At 44.8% G+C, this 17,304-nt stretch overlaps 1 protein-coding gene across 2 annotated transcripts in view; it reads right to left on the bottom strand.

The window, feature by feature from the left end:
- Positions 1 to 2,605: 2,605 nt before the first annotated feature.
- LOC120913989 (protein regulator of cytokinesis 1-like) overlaps positions 2,606 to 17,304 on the bottom strand; it is a 62,136-nt gene continuing 47,437 nt past the window's right edge. The window contains exons 13-14 of one of the 2 annotated variants that reach the window (XM_040324379.1): positions 15,011 to 15,115; positions 2,606 to 3,089 (exon numbers count right to left, since the gene is read on the bottom strand). In XM_040324379.1, the coding sequence (XP_040180313.1) occupies positions 3,006 to 3,089; positions 15,011 to 15,115 (189 nt within the window). In that variant the 3' untranslated portion in view covers positions 2,606 to 3,005. The remainder of the gene's footprint in view (positions 3,090 to 15,010; positions 15,116 to 17,304) is intronic. The other variant, XM_040324389.1, reaches the window with a different exon arrangement.

Here is a 17,304-nt window from a genome sequence, read left to right as displayed (position 1 = left end):
AGCAGTGGCTGGAAATGAAACACATGCAATTTCAGTTTTATGGCTTAGATTGCACACATAAATTGATAAAAGGCTGAGAATGCACTATGGCCTTAGTAAGACATGCTCTACAGCAATACCATTCCTAGCAAAACCACAATTTCATGCTTCCAAAACTTAGGAAACATGTACAGTAACAAAATCCCAAGAGTGCAAGCTCAGATAAACCCAAAAGGCTATAGATACCGCTCAGAAACCACTTTGAACACAGAAGCAGAAATCAAAGTCATAACTATAAAAAATAAAATAAATTTAAAATGCCAATTCAGAAGGTACTTAATGCTCAATGGGCAGTGTTCCATAACGTGATTGACACTAATAAGCGCCTAAGAATTTACCACTGTGGCAATATTTAACAGAATTTTGAAAATATATGTTAGAGGTCGTCAAACTTAACTTTCGATAAATCAATTCACGGTTTCAACAAATTAAGATATTTGTATTTTCATTGCGGCTTATAAATTGAATCAAGGACTTTTGCAAACAAGGGCATTTATACATCGCTTTTGAAACCTGAAATTAAAGCTTTCAGCATTCCATTACACAACCTGGATTCACAAGCCTGGTTCGACCCTATTCCTGTTTTTCGTGCCTTACTGCTGGCCAGTAAGGCTGACCAACATAACAGGCCACTAGTGAGGCTCAGTAAAATGGGAAAAAGCAGGACAGTCCCTGCACGTGTATTTTAAAGCACCCAGGTACCCAATTTGTGAATACCGAGGACGGCACCTACTTTTGTTCTCACAGCACTTGATTAGACATAGTAAGTCGTTGTAAATGCTAACCTCTCAAAACAAGCCAAGGTCACCGACAGCATTGCTCTTAAGGTTACAATGTCAACCATGGAGAAAAAAAATATAAAAATCAGTAAATACTTTGTTTTTAAAATGTTTATGTGGTTGCATGACCACAAATCATCTGTGGTATAGACATTGCTGTGTAGGTGGTGGGTAAGAAATTTAGGTGCTCTAAAGTTTCAGCTGGACGTGAACTACTGCCCCCTGGTACTAACTACAGTTCTCTTGCCAACTAGCGCAAGTTCTATCACATGCTGGTGGGATAATGACAGACATATCTCTCTCATTGTGCGTAGTAAGACAAGTCATTGCACATATCTAATTAAATAGGGAAGAAGTAGTGGAGCGCAAACAATGCTGTCAGGAATGGGAATTCAATGGCATCAATACAGCATAGTCGGTCCTAAACCAGAAATGATCAGAGCTGCAAACTGACAGGATCAATGGATAAATTAAAAGTAAAAAAAAACAAAAAAAAAACACAACTTATGTTTAAATATGAACATCGAGTTATTCAGTAAAAAAGCACTAGGAGATTTTTGACTAGAACTTCACTTTGCTTTAGAGCAGTGGTCTCCAAACTGCGGCCCAAGGGCCGGATGCGGCCCTTTGCTTGCCTTTATCTGGCCCTTGGAGCACTATCCCTCCCAATGATACAAGACACTATTCTGCCATCTGACACGGACAATGGAGCACCATTTCTTGCACTGACACCGCTAATAGAGCACTATTCCTCCCAATGATTCCAGCAATGGGGTACTATTCCTCCCCCTAATACCAGATGTTTACTCCCACTGATGCCAGGAACATTTTCACTCCCACTGTCTAAAATACGGCCCTCCGAGAGTCTGAAGGACAATAAACCGGCCCTTTGTTTAGAATGTTTGGAGACCCCTGCTTTAGAGTGAATCTCCAGGCTAATGATCAAATAATACACATGAACTTTTGATTCTCTTGTTTTCAGCAGTAAAGCTCAATGCAAAGCTTCTCAATGGACAAACAAACGCAACATCGCCTCTGTCCAATAAGCAAGGGAGGTAACTTCGTAAATATTAAAGCTGAACCAGGAACCTTCTGGTTTTGCAGTGCATTTATAGTCACAGGAATGAATGGCAAATTAATCCTTTTGCAGGTTAAACTGTGTATATGTAGTTTGGTTTGCCTGGACCTCAACTTTAAGCTGAACCACAGACGTTATAACATTTGTCTCATTAGGTCTTCTATGAAGAGTCGAGAGTTAATACATCTGCACTGCTCAGACACTTGATCATTGCCCAATTCACTGTCATCTAACATTTATAGGCCGCTTAAATGCATTTCAAAGGCTAAAATGTAGACCTCGTTTTCCCCCCAAAAAAGCCTCTAGGATTTCAGATGTACGTGTTCATCTTATTAGGTAGAATGTATATAAGAAATAAGATCACTGGGACATACTGACCAATTTTTACAGTGGTTTTGCAACTATACTAAAACCCCAAAATGTTAAAGTAGTGCCCAACATGTGGTTTCCAAGACAAATGCACATTAACTATTTGAGCAGACCCATTGCAAGGTCTTTTCCAAATACAGAATATCACTGTCCTAAGACAAAGGCCGGGGTGAAACAAAATGGAATTAAAAAAAAAAAAAAAAAAAAAAAAAAAAAAATCGATAGAAGGCTCTGTTGCAAGTTTGGCTACATACAATACTAAAAAAAAATATGGAGCTTGGTAAGAAAAAGCAAAGCCATGCCATTTCATTTACAAATGGCAATGATCGAATAACTTGGGTAATACATTAGTTTTCTCTTTATTTCATATACACTAAACACTGCCTATTTCATACAACTACAGTATTAACAGAAGTTGCATCTTTGCATAAACACAGCTTGTATGTACACACATGTAAAAAAGTCAGTTCGGCAAGGCCATAAAAAAAAGCAAGTTAAAATAGATCATATATACAATATTGACTGGCTACAAAATGTTGACCCTATGTACAAAAATGTTCCCCGATGAAAGTTCAGATGTCTTAAGAAAAAAAAATAAAAAAAAAAAAAACCACCATTTTATGGCAGACAATTAGCAAAACCTGGGCTTGCACCTCCATGTTACATGTTTGGCAAATTCACAAAATGGTTGTGTAAACTGGCAAGTCCAACAAAATAATGCCTACATTACAGGCTATAATTTATTGAGTGCATGGGTGCAAGTTCTCAATTACTGTGGAATTAAAGATGGCATCCTTACTGAAAGACTTCTTGGAGATTTCTTCCTGTTGGAAAAAAAAAAAAAAAACAACTTAAAATAAAATAGCCAATAGCCTAAATAATAGAAAACAGGAATATAGCAAATGCCTACCCACTTTCAACATCACAATAACCGAAAACAATTTGTGTCTAATATATTAAAAAGGAACTTCATTGTATCTCAGCACTACCAACCGAAAATGCAATTTCATTGATTTTTTTAATATTCAAAAGCAAACTCACTCATCCATCCGAGTCACCATGCTTTTTTTTGGCGAGAAACAACCTTTGAAAAGCACCCCCCTAGCATTCCTAGCCGTGGCCATCCTAAAAGGGCAAAATGATTTATGTAGCATTTACTTCCTCGAAAACCATTTGTCCTTCACATGAACACATGCTTAGCTGAGAAAAACCCTCCTCCAGAGGGAGGAAAAAAAAAAGTCCATGTAGGACTTATTGGGTGACTAGGCCAAAATCCAGGAAGCAACTGATGTGTTTTGTTTTTTTACACAAGTAAATATATTCTACCTTCCCATATACAGGTGGTTCTCAAAAAATTAGCATATTGTGATAAAGTTCATTATTTTCTGTAATGTACTGATAAACATTAGACTTTCATATATTTTAGATTCATTACACACAACTGAAGTAGTTCAAGCCTTTTTATTGTTTTAATATTGATGATTTTGGCATACAGCTCATGAAAACCCAAAATTCCTATCTCAAAAAATTAGCATATTTAATCCGACCAATAAAAGAAAAGTGTTTTAATAAAAAAAAAGTCAACCTTCAAATAATTATGTTCAGTTATGCACTCAATACTTGGTCGGGAATCCTTTTGCAGAAATGACTGCTTCAATGCGGCGTGGCATGGAGGCAATCAGCCTGTGGCACTGCTGAGGTGTTATGGAGGCCCAGGATGCTTCGGTAGCGGCCTTAAGCTCATCTAGAGTGTTGGGTCTTGCGTCTCTCAACTTTCTCTTCCCAATATCCCACAGATTCTCTATAGGGTTCAGGTAAGGAGAGTTGGCAGGCCAATTGAGCACAGTAATACCATGGTCAGTAAACCATTTACCAGTGGTTTTGGCACTGTGAGCAGGTGCCAGGTCGTGTTGAAAAATGAAATCTTCATCTCCATAAAGCTTTTCAGCAGATGGAAGCATGAAGTGCTCCAAAATCTCCTGATAGCTAGCTGCATTCACCCTGCCCTTGATAAAACACAGTGGACCAACACCAGCAGCTGACATGGCACCCCAGACCATCACTGACTGTGGGTACTTGACACTGGACTTCAGGCATTTTGGCATTTCCCTCTCCCCAGTCTTCCTCCAGACTCTGGCACCTTGATTACTGAATGACATGCATAATTTGCTTTCATCCGAAAAAGTACTTTGGACCACTGAGCAACAGTCCAGTGTTGCTTCTCTGTAGCCCAGGTCAGGCGCTTCTGTCGCTGTTTCTGGTTCAAAAGTGGCTTGACCTGGGGAATGCGGCACCTGTAGCCCATTTCCTGCACACGGTGGCTCTGGATGTTTCTACTCCAGACTCAGTCCACTGCTTCCGCAGGTCCCCCAAGGTCTGGAATCGGTCCTTCTCCACAATCTTCCTCAGGGTCCGGTCACCTCTTCTCGTTGTGCAGCGTTTTCTGCCACACTTTTTCCTTCCCACAGACTTCCCACTGAGGTGCCTTGATACAGCACTCTGGGAACAGCCTATTCGTTCAGAAATTTCTTTCTGTGTCTTACCCTCTTGCTTGAGGGTGTCAATGATGGCCTTCTGGACAGCAGTCAGGTCGGCAGTCTTACCCATGATTGCGGTTTGGAGTAATGAACCAGGCTGGGAGTTTTTAAAAGCCTCAGGAATCTTTTGCAGGTGTTTAGAGTTAATTAGTTGATTCAGATGATTAGGTTAAGAGCTCGTTTAGAGAACCTTTTCATGATATGCTAATTTTTTGAGATAGGAATTTGGGGTTTTCATGAGCTGTATGCCAAAATCATCAATATTAAAACAATAAAATGCTTGAACTACTTCAGTTGTGTGTAATGAATCTAAAATATATGAAAGTCTAATGTTTATCAGTACATTACAGAAAATAATGAACTTTATCACAATATGCTAATTTTTTGAGAACCACCTGTATATCTATCAAGGCTATCAGCCTTAAAAAAAAAGTTTTGAAAGTTACGCTTAATGGATGCCCCCTCAACACACGGCCTGCTGCACTTATAATACAGAGGAGGAGATGGCCACTCCAGAAGAGGAGGTAGAGGGAACAACTAGGTGCAATACCTATGCACGGAGCTTGCAACCTTTACAATCACTTTAAAACCATAAAGTACAACCAAACACTCCCTTTTGGCAGTCTAAAAAAGTAGTGCATACTGCGCCACAGCTGTGACAGAAAGTGTTGCAGCCCCCCCTGCAACACACTTCTTTGGCCTAAGCTACAGCTGCCACCAACCTAAGGCAGGGGACTGGGGTCCAGGTACTATCACCCACTGGCTGGAGTACCTCACAGGGGAAAGGGTATAGCCCCTGATTTTACAAATGGCCACTGCCCCACCTATAGCCCCTGACTTGCATCACAAAGCCACTGGTTTCTTCCAAGGGAAAACCTGCTAGGTGGGGACTCTCCACTCGCTTTAGGAAGGCATACCCCTTTCTCCGTGGAGAGGGTCTACAGGGATGGGAACTACTGAGATTTAGATCACCACTGCCCTGGACCTGTAGAGCACTCTGCAGTTACCTGCACCACATTACACTGCTTTGTGGGGTGAAATTCCAAGCCAGAGCCCGCTTTCAATAGAGAGCAGTCATACATCACCCAAGGACCTTAGAGAGGGCAAAAAAATATATAAAAAAAATAAAGGATTGCTAAAAGTGGGAGGGGTTAAATGGGCTGCCCTAACAACCTTTGTTTACCCGTGTCCTCACCTGTAGGTGGAATGGTCAAGACTTAAGGAGTCTGTCCTGTACAATTACGAAAAAGCATTTAAAAAGGTAAGTGGCAAATGTTCGGCTATGTGAATAGGAACATGCAACAACAAAGTGGGAAACATGGTACCAGCTGACACAGATTTTAGTGCTGGCTGCAACTGACAGACCACTTGTTAAATAGTTTTCCCCACCATTATAATAAAGATATGTATATGAAATGCTCACTTTTCATTCCAATACAATTAAAGCAAAATTTGAGTAAAGCCTCATAGTACTGAGATTGTCCAACCAATCTTCCTCCCAGGTAACCATTTGTTGGTTGAGGCAGTGTCAACACCTGCCACCATGGGTCTACTTGGACCAATCGTTTCCGATACAATTAAAGCTATTGCTTAACCACTAAAGCCCCGGACCATATTGCTGCCTAAAGACCCAAGGGGTTTTTACAGTTCGGGACTGCGTCGCTTTAACAGACAATTGCGCGGTCGTGCGACGTGGCTCCCAAACAAAATTGGCGTCCTTTTTTCCCCACAAATAGAGCTTTCTTTTGGTGGTATTTGATCACCTCTGCGGTTTTAATTTTTTGCGCTATAAACAAAAATAGAGCGACAATTTTGAAAAAAATGCAATATTTTTTACTTTTTGCTGTAATAAATATCCCCCAAAAACATATAATTTTTTTTTTCCTCAGTTTAGGCCGATACGTATTCTTCTACCTATTTTTGGTAAAAAAAAACGCAATAATCGTTTATCGGTTGGTTTGCGCAAAATTTATAGCGTTTACAAAATAGGGGATAGTTTTTTTTTTTTTTTTTTTTACTACTAATGGCGGTGATCAGCGATTTTTTTCGTGACTGCGACATTATGGCGGACACTTCGGACAATTTTGACACATTTTTGGGACAATTGTCATTTTCACAGCAAAAAATGCATTTAAATTGCATTCTTTATTGTGAAAATGACAGTTGCAGTTTGGGAGTTAAACACAGGGGGCGCTGTAGGATTTAGGGATCACTGTGTGTGTGTTTACTAGTGTAGGGGGGTGTGGCTGTAGGATTGACAACATCGATCGAGTCTTCCCTATATAAGGGATCACTCGATCGATGCGCCGCCACAGTGAAGCACGGGGAAGCCGTGTTTACACACGGCTCTCCCCGTTCTTCAGCTCCGGGGAGCGATCGCGACGGAGCGCCTAAAAACAAATAGCCGCGCCGTCGTCCCGGATCGCTCCCCGAGCGGACCCCCCACCCACGTCTAGCAGAGGACGTACAGGTACGTACATGTGCCTGTCCGTGCCATTCTGCTGACGTATATGTACAAAAACAAAAACAAAAATAGGATTTTTGTACTCACCGTAAAATCCATTTCTCTGAGTTCATGGACGGACACAGCAGCATTGACCTTAGGGTTATGTACCTTTTCTCTAGGAGAGACTAGGCAGAAAAAAAAAAACAGCACCTTTAGTGTTAAAAACCCTTTTCAGTACAGCACCTCCCATGGGGGCGTGTCCCCCGGATACATCCCACTCTCTGGAAGCATCCAGCCTCAGTTCGTAGACAAGCGGAACAAACAAACAAAGGAGGGGTGGGTGCTGTGTCCGTCCATGAACTTAGAGAAATGGATTTTACGGCGAGTACAAAAATACTATTTTCTCTTTCGTTCATGGACGGACACAGCAGCATTGACCTTAGGGACGACCCCAAGCAGTGCCAAATTTTGAGGGGTGGGGGAAAGAAAACACAGCAAACCAGGTTTCACCCCAAACAAACCAGAGTTCCTCAACCTTAAACTGCCGCCTGTAAAACCTGGCGGCCAAAGGAGGCATCCGAAGATGCACTCACATCCACCTTATAAAACTTTGAGAAGGTGTGGATTGACGACCAGGTCGCCGCCTTACAAATCTGTAAGACAGACGCTTGATGACGGAAAGCCCAAGAGGCACCATCGTCCTGGTCGAATGCGCAGTGACCTTAAAGGGAGGCGCCCGCCCCTTTAGGGCATAGGACTGGAGCACGACTTGTCTGATCCACCTAGAAATGGTGGCCGACGAGACCGCCAGACCTTTTTTAGGACCAGTCACCGACACGAACAGTGAGTCCGACCTCCGAAAACGGAGCCGTAGCAGACAAGTACACCCGTAGGGCTGGAACCACGTCCAAGGAATGTAAAGTGGTCTCCTTCGGGTTTTTCGGCTGAGGGCATAAGGATGGAAGAACAATGTCCTCATAAATGTGAAAGGCCGAAACAACCTTTGGAAGGAATGATGGCTGCGGTCGCAGCACCACCTTATCCTTATGGATGACTAAGTAGGGAGCCTTGCAAGACAAGGCCGCCAGTTCAGATACTCGTCTGACCGAGGTAATTGCTGCCAGAAAAACCACCTGAGACAGAGTCAACAAGGGGATCTCCCGAATGTCCTCAAACGGAGCTTTTTGAAGCGCTGAAAGAACTAAATTTAAGTCCCATGGAGGTAGTGGAGGACGCACAGGAGGGGCCACATGCCGGACGCCCTGCACAAACGTACGCCCCAGAGAGTGCGACGCCAAGTCGCTGAAAGTAGACAGCTAGAGCAGAGATCTGACTCTTCACCGTACTCAAGGCTAGAGCCTGATCAACTCCACACTGTAAAAACAGCAAAATTCGGGACACCACGTATGTACGAGGGTGCCACTTCATCTCTTCACACAGAGATGTAGGCCCTCCATGTACGATGGTAAATCTTTCGTGAAGTGGACTTCCGTGCCCGTAGCATGGTAGAAATCACCGGGCCCGACAGGCCTCGGCCCTTCCGCACCTGGCTCTCAACAGCCACGCCATCAAAGCCAGCAACTGTAAAGCAGGGTGAAAGATAGGACCTTGTGACAGCAGGTCTTCTCTCAGGGGTAGACGCCAAGGAACGTCTGCCACCAACCGCACCAGGGATGGCGCGGCCAATCCGGGGCGATCAGGATTGTTGGTATCCCCTTGGCTTCCACCCTGCGTAGCAGGCGAGGAAGAAGCTGCAGGGGAGGGTAGGCGTAAATTAGGCGGTAGTGACCCCAAGGCGCTACCAGCGCGTCTGACGGGTCCCTCGATCTGGTCACAAATCGTGACACCTTCCGATTGAGACGGACGCTAGAAGGTCCACGTCTGGAGTGCCCCATTTCTGGCACAGAGTCTGAAACACCTCCGCTTTTGGCGACTTAGATAGTCGGCTTGCCAATTCAGCACTCCCGGAATGTACACCGCCAACAGAGCTGGAATGTAGCTTTCGGCCCACCGGAGGATTGCGCGACTTTCGTCGCCAAGCTTCGTGTGCCCCCCTGATAATTGATGTATGCCACGGCCGTGGCGTTGTCGGACTGGATTCGGACCGGTCGGCCTTGTAGGCCCAGAGACCACTTGAAGAGACCACTTGATTGCTCAGAGCTCCAGTACATTGATCGGAAGATGAGTCCAACGCCCCTGGGCTGACTGGACACCCCAGACACCCCCCCCAGCCTGAGAGGCTGGCATCCGATGTGATCACTGTCCAGTGACACGGCAGAAACCACTTTCCGTTCCTGAGTACCGGAGATGTCAGCCACCACACTAGGGAGGACTTGGTCAGTCGACTCACCCGAATCTGGTAATCCAGAGACGAAGGAAGCTTGTTCCATCGTGACAGAATTTCCTTCTGTAACACTCGAGTGTGGAATTGGGCATACGGGACTGCCTCGAAATAGGCCACCATCAGACCCAGTACTTTCATGCAAAAGCGAAGCGACACCCATTTCTGGGTCACCAACCGCTGCACCGCAGAGTCTGCAGCTTCTCTGCTGGGAGGAAAACTTTTGCCTCCGAAGAATCCAGGACCAACTCCAGATACTCCAGCCGCTGAGACGGTACTAGTACTGACTTCTGTATATTCAGTAGCCAACCGAATTCCCGAAGGGTCTGACAGGTGATAGACACGTCCTCTTCTAACACTGAGCTTGAGGAAGCTCTCAGAAGAAGGTCGTCCAGGTATCCCACGATAGCGATCCTGCGCTGCCGCAGCAGGGCCAGAATCGGGGAGAGCACTTTGGTAAAAAAACAGAGGTGCCAAGGCCAGGCCGAACGGGATAAAAATTGAAAATGGTCACAAATTGAAAATGATCCTCTCCGATCGCAAAAATCTCTGGTGTTTTGCACATATGGGGATATGCAGGTACGCGTCCTTGATGTCCAAGGACGCTATGAAATCCCCCTGATGGAGAGCGCTGCTATTACTGAGCGTATGGACTCCATCCTGAACTTTTGTACTTTGACAAAGCAATTGAGGGCCTTGAGGTCCAGGACTGGACAGACCCCATCCTTGTTGGGGATTACAGATTGGAGTAAAACCCCTGAAAGCGTTCCTGTGATGTAACCGGCACAATCCCTCCCCTGACCAGCAGATCCTGGACAGCCCCTGACAGATCCTTCAGGCGCCCCGGAGGAAGCCAGAGGTTGGAGGGAAAAAAATCTGTTTGGCGGACGAGAAATTATCTTGTACCCCGAGGACACTACTTCGCAAACCCAACGGTCGGAAAGAAGAGACCTCCACCGAGCCGCGAAGCTGGCCCCCCACCCGTGTTGTGGGCAGGGGCAAACCTTCAGGCGGAGGCAGGCTTGTCGGGCTTGCGGTACCAGGTGCGCTTTTGTCCTTCAGTGGACGTCTTAGCACCCTGAAAACATTTTCCTGTCGCACTTGGCGAGCAAAAAGACCGCTTGGGGGTAGTAAACGAGGGCCCTTGCATACGTCGAGGCTCCTTTCCCTTCCCAGACTGCAGGAGCAGAGTGCTCTTACCGCCTGTGGTATCCTTTATGATGTCATCCAGGAAAGCCCCAAAAAGCCGTTCACCCTTAAAGGGCAAGTCTACCAGGGACTTCTTAGAGGACTGGTCTGCAGACCAACACTTCAGCCACACAAGGCGGCGTAGTACCACAGCGTAGGCCCTAGAAAAGCAAGGGAAGTGTATCCATGGCTGACTCACAGACACATTTTCAGCTCTCCTGTCTGTGGGGTCCTTAAAGGGCCCCTTCCACAGGCAACGTGGTAGCTTTGTTCAGCCTGGACACAAGGGGGTCCATTGACGGAGGAGATACCCTTTTGGGGAGGATTTCCAAAAAAAAGTGGGTAACGGACCACAAAGTACTTTGGTACAGCAAAAGCTTTCTGTGGCCGATCCCATTCCTTGTATAACAAGTCGTCCAGATACGGAACACAAGGAAACACTTTTGCGGTGCGGCTTGCGGAACAAAAAAGGGACCGGCATGTCTGATGCCTCCGCCAAATCCTCAAGTTTGAGAGTATCCCGCACCGCAGTGATAAGAGCTCCCACAAAATTCCTTATCCTGCTTTGACCCTGAAGCAGAATCATCCTCACTGTCCGCGTGGGCCAAGTCTGCGTCAGAGACATCCCCAGAAGCAGGCTCAGGGAGGGGGCGCTTTTTACCCCCTTCTGGCCACTAGCCGATTCCATCCTGGCGACTCCATGCTGCCCACCACAAAAAAAAAAATTGCCACCTTAGGAGAGGGAGGGAGGGGGGGGAAGAGAGAGAGAGAGAGAGAGAGAGAGAGAGAGAGAGAGAGAGAGAGAGAGAGAGAGAGAGAGAGAGAGAGAGAGAGAGAGGCCGTTTCCCTCAGAGAGAAGCCGCGGTGTGCGCGCGCCATTATTTCAGGCACTAGAGGCCAAAGAATTTCTAAAATGGCCGCCGACATGCACAAAACAGCATGCGGGCTACAGTAAAATGGCCGCCGAATGCATAGAACCGCGACTCTGGCAAAATGGCGGCCACACACGTGCAGAAAACACAGTGAAACACACAGCCCAACACAGACAGAGCACCTCAGTAAAAAAATAGCCCCAGTACAGTAATACACAGTACCCCCAGCAGGACAGCCGCCCCCGGCAGTCGCAGAGCCCCCCAGGTGGACCCCCACCTCACAGCTGCCACCCAGAAACAGGGAAGGAGGGAGAGGAAAGCAGGGCAGACCCTCAGTCGACCTCCCCAGGAATGCACCAGCCGAAATCACCCCGCCGAAGCAAGGGGGCTGGAGGCATTCCAGACAGAACCAACGTCCGCATGCGGCATGGCTGTCGGCCCGGCACACTATGACACAGCCATAGAGACCGGTCATATGTGCGCCCTGGAACATGTAGTTCACCGGCCACCCCTGGAGCAAGTCGTGGACGGCCTAGTGAAAGACCGGCACACGCTCGATGGCCGAACATGGGACGACTACAAGGATTCAAAATCCAGCCTGTCACCCAGTCGGCAGTTGATAGAGATCCCAGGATCCAAAAAGCAGGAACAAAAAAATAAATTAAGGAAAAAAAAAAAAAAAAAAAACGCAAAAAACTCCAGAGCACATGGACTCCGGAAAAGGCCAAGCTCTGACGCTAGGCAGATGAAAACTGGGGCTGGATGCTTCCAGAGAGTGGGATGTACCCGGGGGACACGCCCCCATGGGAGGTGCTGTACTGAAAAGTGATTAACACTAAAAGTGCTGTTTTTTTTCTGCCTAGTCTCTCCTAGAGAAAAAGGTACATAACCCTAAGGTCAATGCTGCCGTGTCCGTCCATGAACGAAAGAGAAAAAACACACGCACACATTTTTCTGCAGCTTTCATATCGAAATGGAAAGGTTGTCCAGGTTTCCTTTTTAAGGGTTAGAACAATTTCTAACAGTACGTTTAAGTGGGAAAGTGAGACATTATTTTGGATGACCAGTATTCTAAAAACACTCAATGCACGGTCTGAAATCCAGTATTAAAGCCATCCAATCAGACGGCAAGTAAACGTGAAACTCTTGCACAACTTTAACCGCTTCGCGACCGCCGCACAAGGATAAGTCGACAGAATGGCACGGCAGCGCAAATGGGCGTATATATACGTCCCTGTAATTTGCCCGCCGCGCTCAGGATCCTGACGCAAGCTCCGTGAACATGCCCGCGGGACCCGATGTCCGTTGGTGTCCCGCAATCGGAGAGAGGTCAGTGTAAAACGCATCTCCCTGTTCTTTCCCTGACATGTCACTAATCGAATGTTCCCTGTCATCAGGAATAGCGATCAGTGACATGTCATGGTAAGCCACGCCCCCTAACAGTAAGAAGCACTCCCTTAAAAGGGGTTATAAAGAATACATTTTTTTCCCCTAAATAGCTTCCTTTACTTTTAGTGCAGTCCTCCTTCACTTGCCTCATCCCTCGATTTTGCTTTTAAATGTCCTTATTTCTTCTGAGAAATCCTCACTTCCTGTTCTTCTGTCTGCAACTACACACAGTAACGTGAGGCCTTATCCCTGGTGTGAAGTGTCTACTCACCCCCCTCCTATGGACTACAGGAGAGTCAGGACGCTCTCAACATTGCAGATAGAGAAAGGAGCTTTGTGTTAGTGGGCGTGCTGACTCTTTTGTAGTCCAAGGGAGGGGGCGAGCACGACACTCCACACCAGGGAGAAAGCCTCACATAACTGTGTGGAGTTCCAGACAGAAAAACAGGAAGTGAGGATTTCTCAGAATAAAGGACATTTAAAAGCAAAATCGAAGGAAGAGGTAAGTGAAGGAAAACTGCACTAAGGTAAAGGAAGCCATTTAGGGGAATTTTTTTTTTTTTTAACCCCCCCCTTCACTGTCATTTCTGTAAAAACGACAATGGTATCAAAAAAGTGTCCGATGTGTCCGCCATAATGTCGCAGTCACGATAAAAATCAATAAAAAAATAAATAAATAAATAAATAAATAAATAAATAAATAAAAAAAAAAAAAAAAAAAAAAAAAAAATCGCAAAGAATACGTATCGGCCTGAACGGAGGTCAAAAAAAAATGTTATTTTATATATTTTTGGGTGATATTTATTATAGCAAAAAAGTAGATTTTTTTTCAAAATTTTCGCTCTATTTTTGTTTATAGCGCAAAAAAAAAAAAAAACGCAAAGAAAGCTCCATTTGTGAAAAAATAAATAAATAAATAAAAAAAAAAAAACACACATCAATTTTGTTTGGGAGCCAATTGTCAGTTAAAACGACGCAGTGCCGAATCGCAAAAAGTGGCCCAGTCTTTGGCCAGCAAAATAATCCAGGGCTTTAAGGAGTTGTGTTGTAAAGGAAATTTTTTTTTTTTGCTCAAATTACTGTTTACAGGGTATAGAGACATAATAGTTAAAGGGTCACTAAAGGAATTTTTTTTTTAGCTAAATAGCTTCCTTTACCTTACTGCAGTACTGGTTTCATGTCCTCATTGCTTGTTTTTGCTTTGATGTTGCTGTAAAACTGCTCTGATCTCCACACTTCCTGCTTGTCCGTTTCCTTATAACCATCATACTGGGAGCTTTTCATGAGGATCTAAGCTGTGATTACTGTGTGTCTAAAACTTAACAGAACCAATCAGATTCATTTTAAAAACAAAACACTGCCCTGGATTTGTTTGTTTTTGTTCTTATGGGTCTCTTTACGTCACATAAACATGAAACCAGTTTAAAAACGAAAGTGAAACTACAGGCACATTATATGATTGAATTTAATCCATTTTTAAAAGGAATCAGTTAACTTTTATGTCTCTATACCCTGTAAACAGTCATTTCAGCAAAAAAAAAAAAAAAATAATCACATAATGTACCATTAGTTTTAGTTTCGTTTTTGCATGTTATGCTGCCTTTGTGCTGTATAGAGCCATAGAGAAGTGAGGGTTTGAAAACGAAACTAGAAGCTCCCAGTACTGTGGTCCAAAAGGAAACAGACAACCAGGAAGTGTTCAGAACAGAGCAGAATTACAGCAACATCAGAGCAAAAACGAACAATGAGGACATGAAACCAGGACTGCAGTAAGGTAAAGGAAGCCATTTAGCTAAAAAATAAAAAAAATAAAAAAAAAAAGTTTCCTTTAGTGACCCTTTAAGTGGTTAATACTGCATAGCAGAACACCAATTTGAATGCACACTGTCCCCTTGTGGCTGCTTTTCTTACTGTTAGCTGAACCAAAGCATATTACCAAAGTGCATATGCATAGAGATAAGCATGCAGTTACCTTAAAGTCTGAATAGGTGCCAGGCTGGCTGGATAGCAGATTTGTTTGCTTGTTACTGTCATGCAAAGGAGTTCTTACAGGTGTGTCTTTAGCTTTCACCGGTGTCTGCAAAGCAAACACCATCATTAGTTGGCTCTTTAACAAAATGACAATGCAGAGCTAGACAAATCCCAGGCCCTAGGTTGCCATGGTGACTAGAAATTGCGTCCGGGCACCTGGGCTTTTGTCAGCTCATTCAATGATGGCACCTGGAAGTTGCTGCATTTCTGGGTAGGGGGAAGCCCACCTGGCTTCGGTTTCATTTACGTGCCGAGTGTACCGGCCAATTATTCATAGCTAGGACCCGCAGATCTTCGAAGCGAGTGACAGGAGAGAGATCTGTGTTGTAAACACAGAATTCTCTGCAGACAGCAGGGATGTGCATCCCCAAAACCCCTTAGTAAAACAGTGCAGTTACATTATACTCCCTAGGCACAGTGTTAACCCTGTGGATTGCCCTGGATGTTAACCCCCCCTTCCTACCCAGTGTCATTAGTACAGTGACAGTAGCAGAATACATCTTGTAGACAATTTTTGGGGATAGATTTATAGCCCAAAAAATGAGAAACCCAGTGGTAATCAAATACCACCAAAAGAAAGCTCTATGTGTAAGAAAAACAGGACATTTCATTTGTGTACAGTGCTACTTGACTGCGCAATTGTCCGTTAAAGAAGAGCAGTATAGCATAAAAGCTTAATCTTTTTAGCTGGTTCCTAGATTTAAAGCAAATCTGTCTCCCCCCCCCCCCCCACCCCATGATCAGGCCGGCACCAATTAAAATCACTCACTACATAAACATGTTCAAGGTAGCTCCACACAGATTTAACTGCCTAAATCAAGATTTAGCCTCACCCAATCTTGGGGCTGAGCACCATACCCATCAGTCAACTGTGGGACACCAGAACTTCACTGAGTGGCAATGCCATTTGGCTTAAAGCGGTTGTAAACCGCATAAACATTTTTTTTTTTTTTCAAACCTGCAAGGCAAAAAAGGCATAATCATCTAGTATGCACCGCATACTGGCCGATTATGAAATACTTACCTCGGAACGAGGTGAAGAACACTTAACTGGTCCACGCCGAGCGAGATGTCATCTTGCTCCGGCGTGTCTTCCGGGTATCGCCGCTCCAGTGCTGTGATTGGCTGGAGCGGCGATGACGTCACGCGTGGGAGATTTAAATTCCGCAAGGTCCGGCGGCTGCCGGTCCTTTCGCTGTGGATTCCCCCCTGCGCATGCGCTGCTGCAGTCAGTGGCGCATTGCGAGGGGAATATCTCCTAAACCGTACAGGTTTAGGAGATATTCTTTATACCTACAGGTAAGCCTCATTATGGGCTTACCTGTATGTAAAAGTGAAAAAGTGGGTTTACAACCACTTTGAGGAAGGAAAGGGTTTCAATCTTGGCTTAGGCAGACATCAATCGTCATCTACAGCATCAGCCTAAGCTTGTTTTGGGGTAGGTTTTGCACTTTCGAAAAGGAAAAATGTATCCAAAAACATAAACAAACATAGAATCATTACTTCTAGTGTTTCTAAACTACAAGCCATTTAGCAGTGTGGAGGAGCAAAGAATCAGGTAAAGTATATATATTTTCCATGCTCCCTACACCTAAACAAGCCATTTGCCTTTGCCTTTCAGGGTGCAGCCCCACTACAAAGAGACGGGTCTCCCACAAATCGACTTTAAAGTGGATGTAAACCCTCCATACACCCAGTGAAGTGAACAGCCTCAGATGATACACAGATTAACCAAACCTCCCTACATTGGTTTTATATGTATATCTGCTGTGTTCACATTTATACACTGTTTAGAACAGGGGTCTCAAACTCAAATTACCTGAGGGCCACAAGACAAGTTTTCATATGCCATGGGGGGCCGCATGCAAACTTTCAAACTTCAAAAACAACAGTACTGGTGTCAGCGAACACATTATTAACCCCCAGCACTGGTGTCAGCGAGCGCATTATTACCACCAGCACTGGTGTAAGTCAGGGTTTGACAGATTTGCTTGGAATCTAGGAGCCAGCTAAAATAGTTAGGAGCCAGAAAACGCACCCCGTCCCGACGAGCTTGCTCGCAGAAGCGAACACATACGTGAGCAGCGCCCGCATATGTAAACGGTGTTCAAACCACACATGTGAGGTATCGCCGCGATTGGTAGAGTGAGAGCAATAATTCTAGCTCCTCTGTAACTTAAAACATGCAACCTGTAGATTTTTTTAAACGTCGCCTATGAAGATTTTAAAAGGGTA

This window comes from Rana temporaria, chromosome 1, assembly GCF_905171775.1.
Source record: "Rana temporaria chromosome 1, aRanTem1.1, whole genome shotgun sequence".
Classification (NCBI taxonomy): domain Eukaryota; kingdom Metazoa; phylum Chordata; class Amphibia; order Anura; family Ranidae; genus Rana; species Rana temporaria.
Note: the sequence above shows the minus strand (reverse complement) of the source record. Positions and strands in the feature narration are given on the sequence as shown.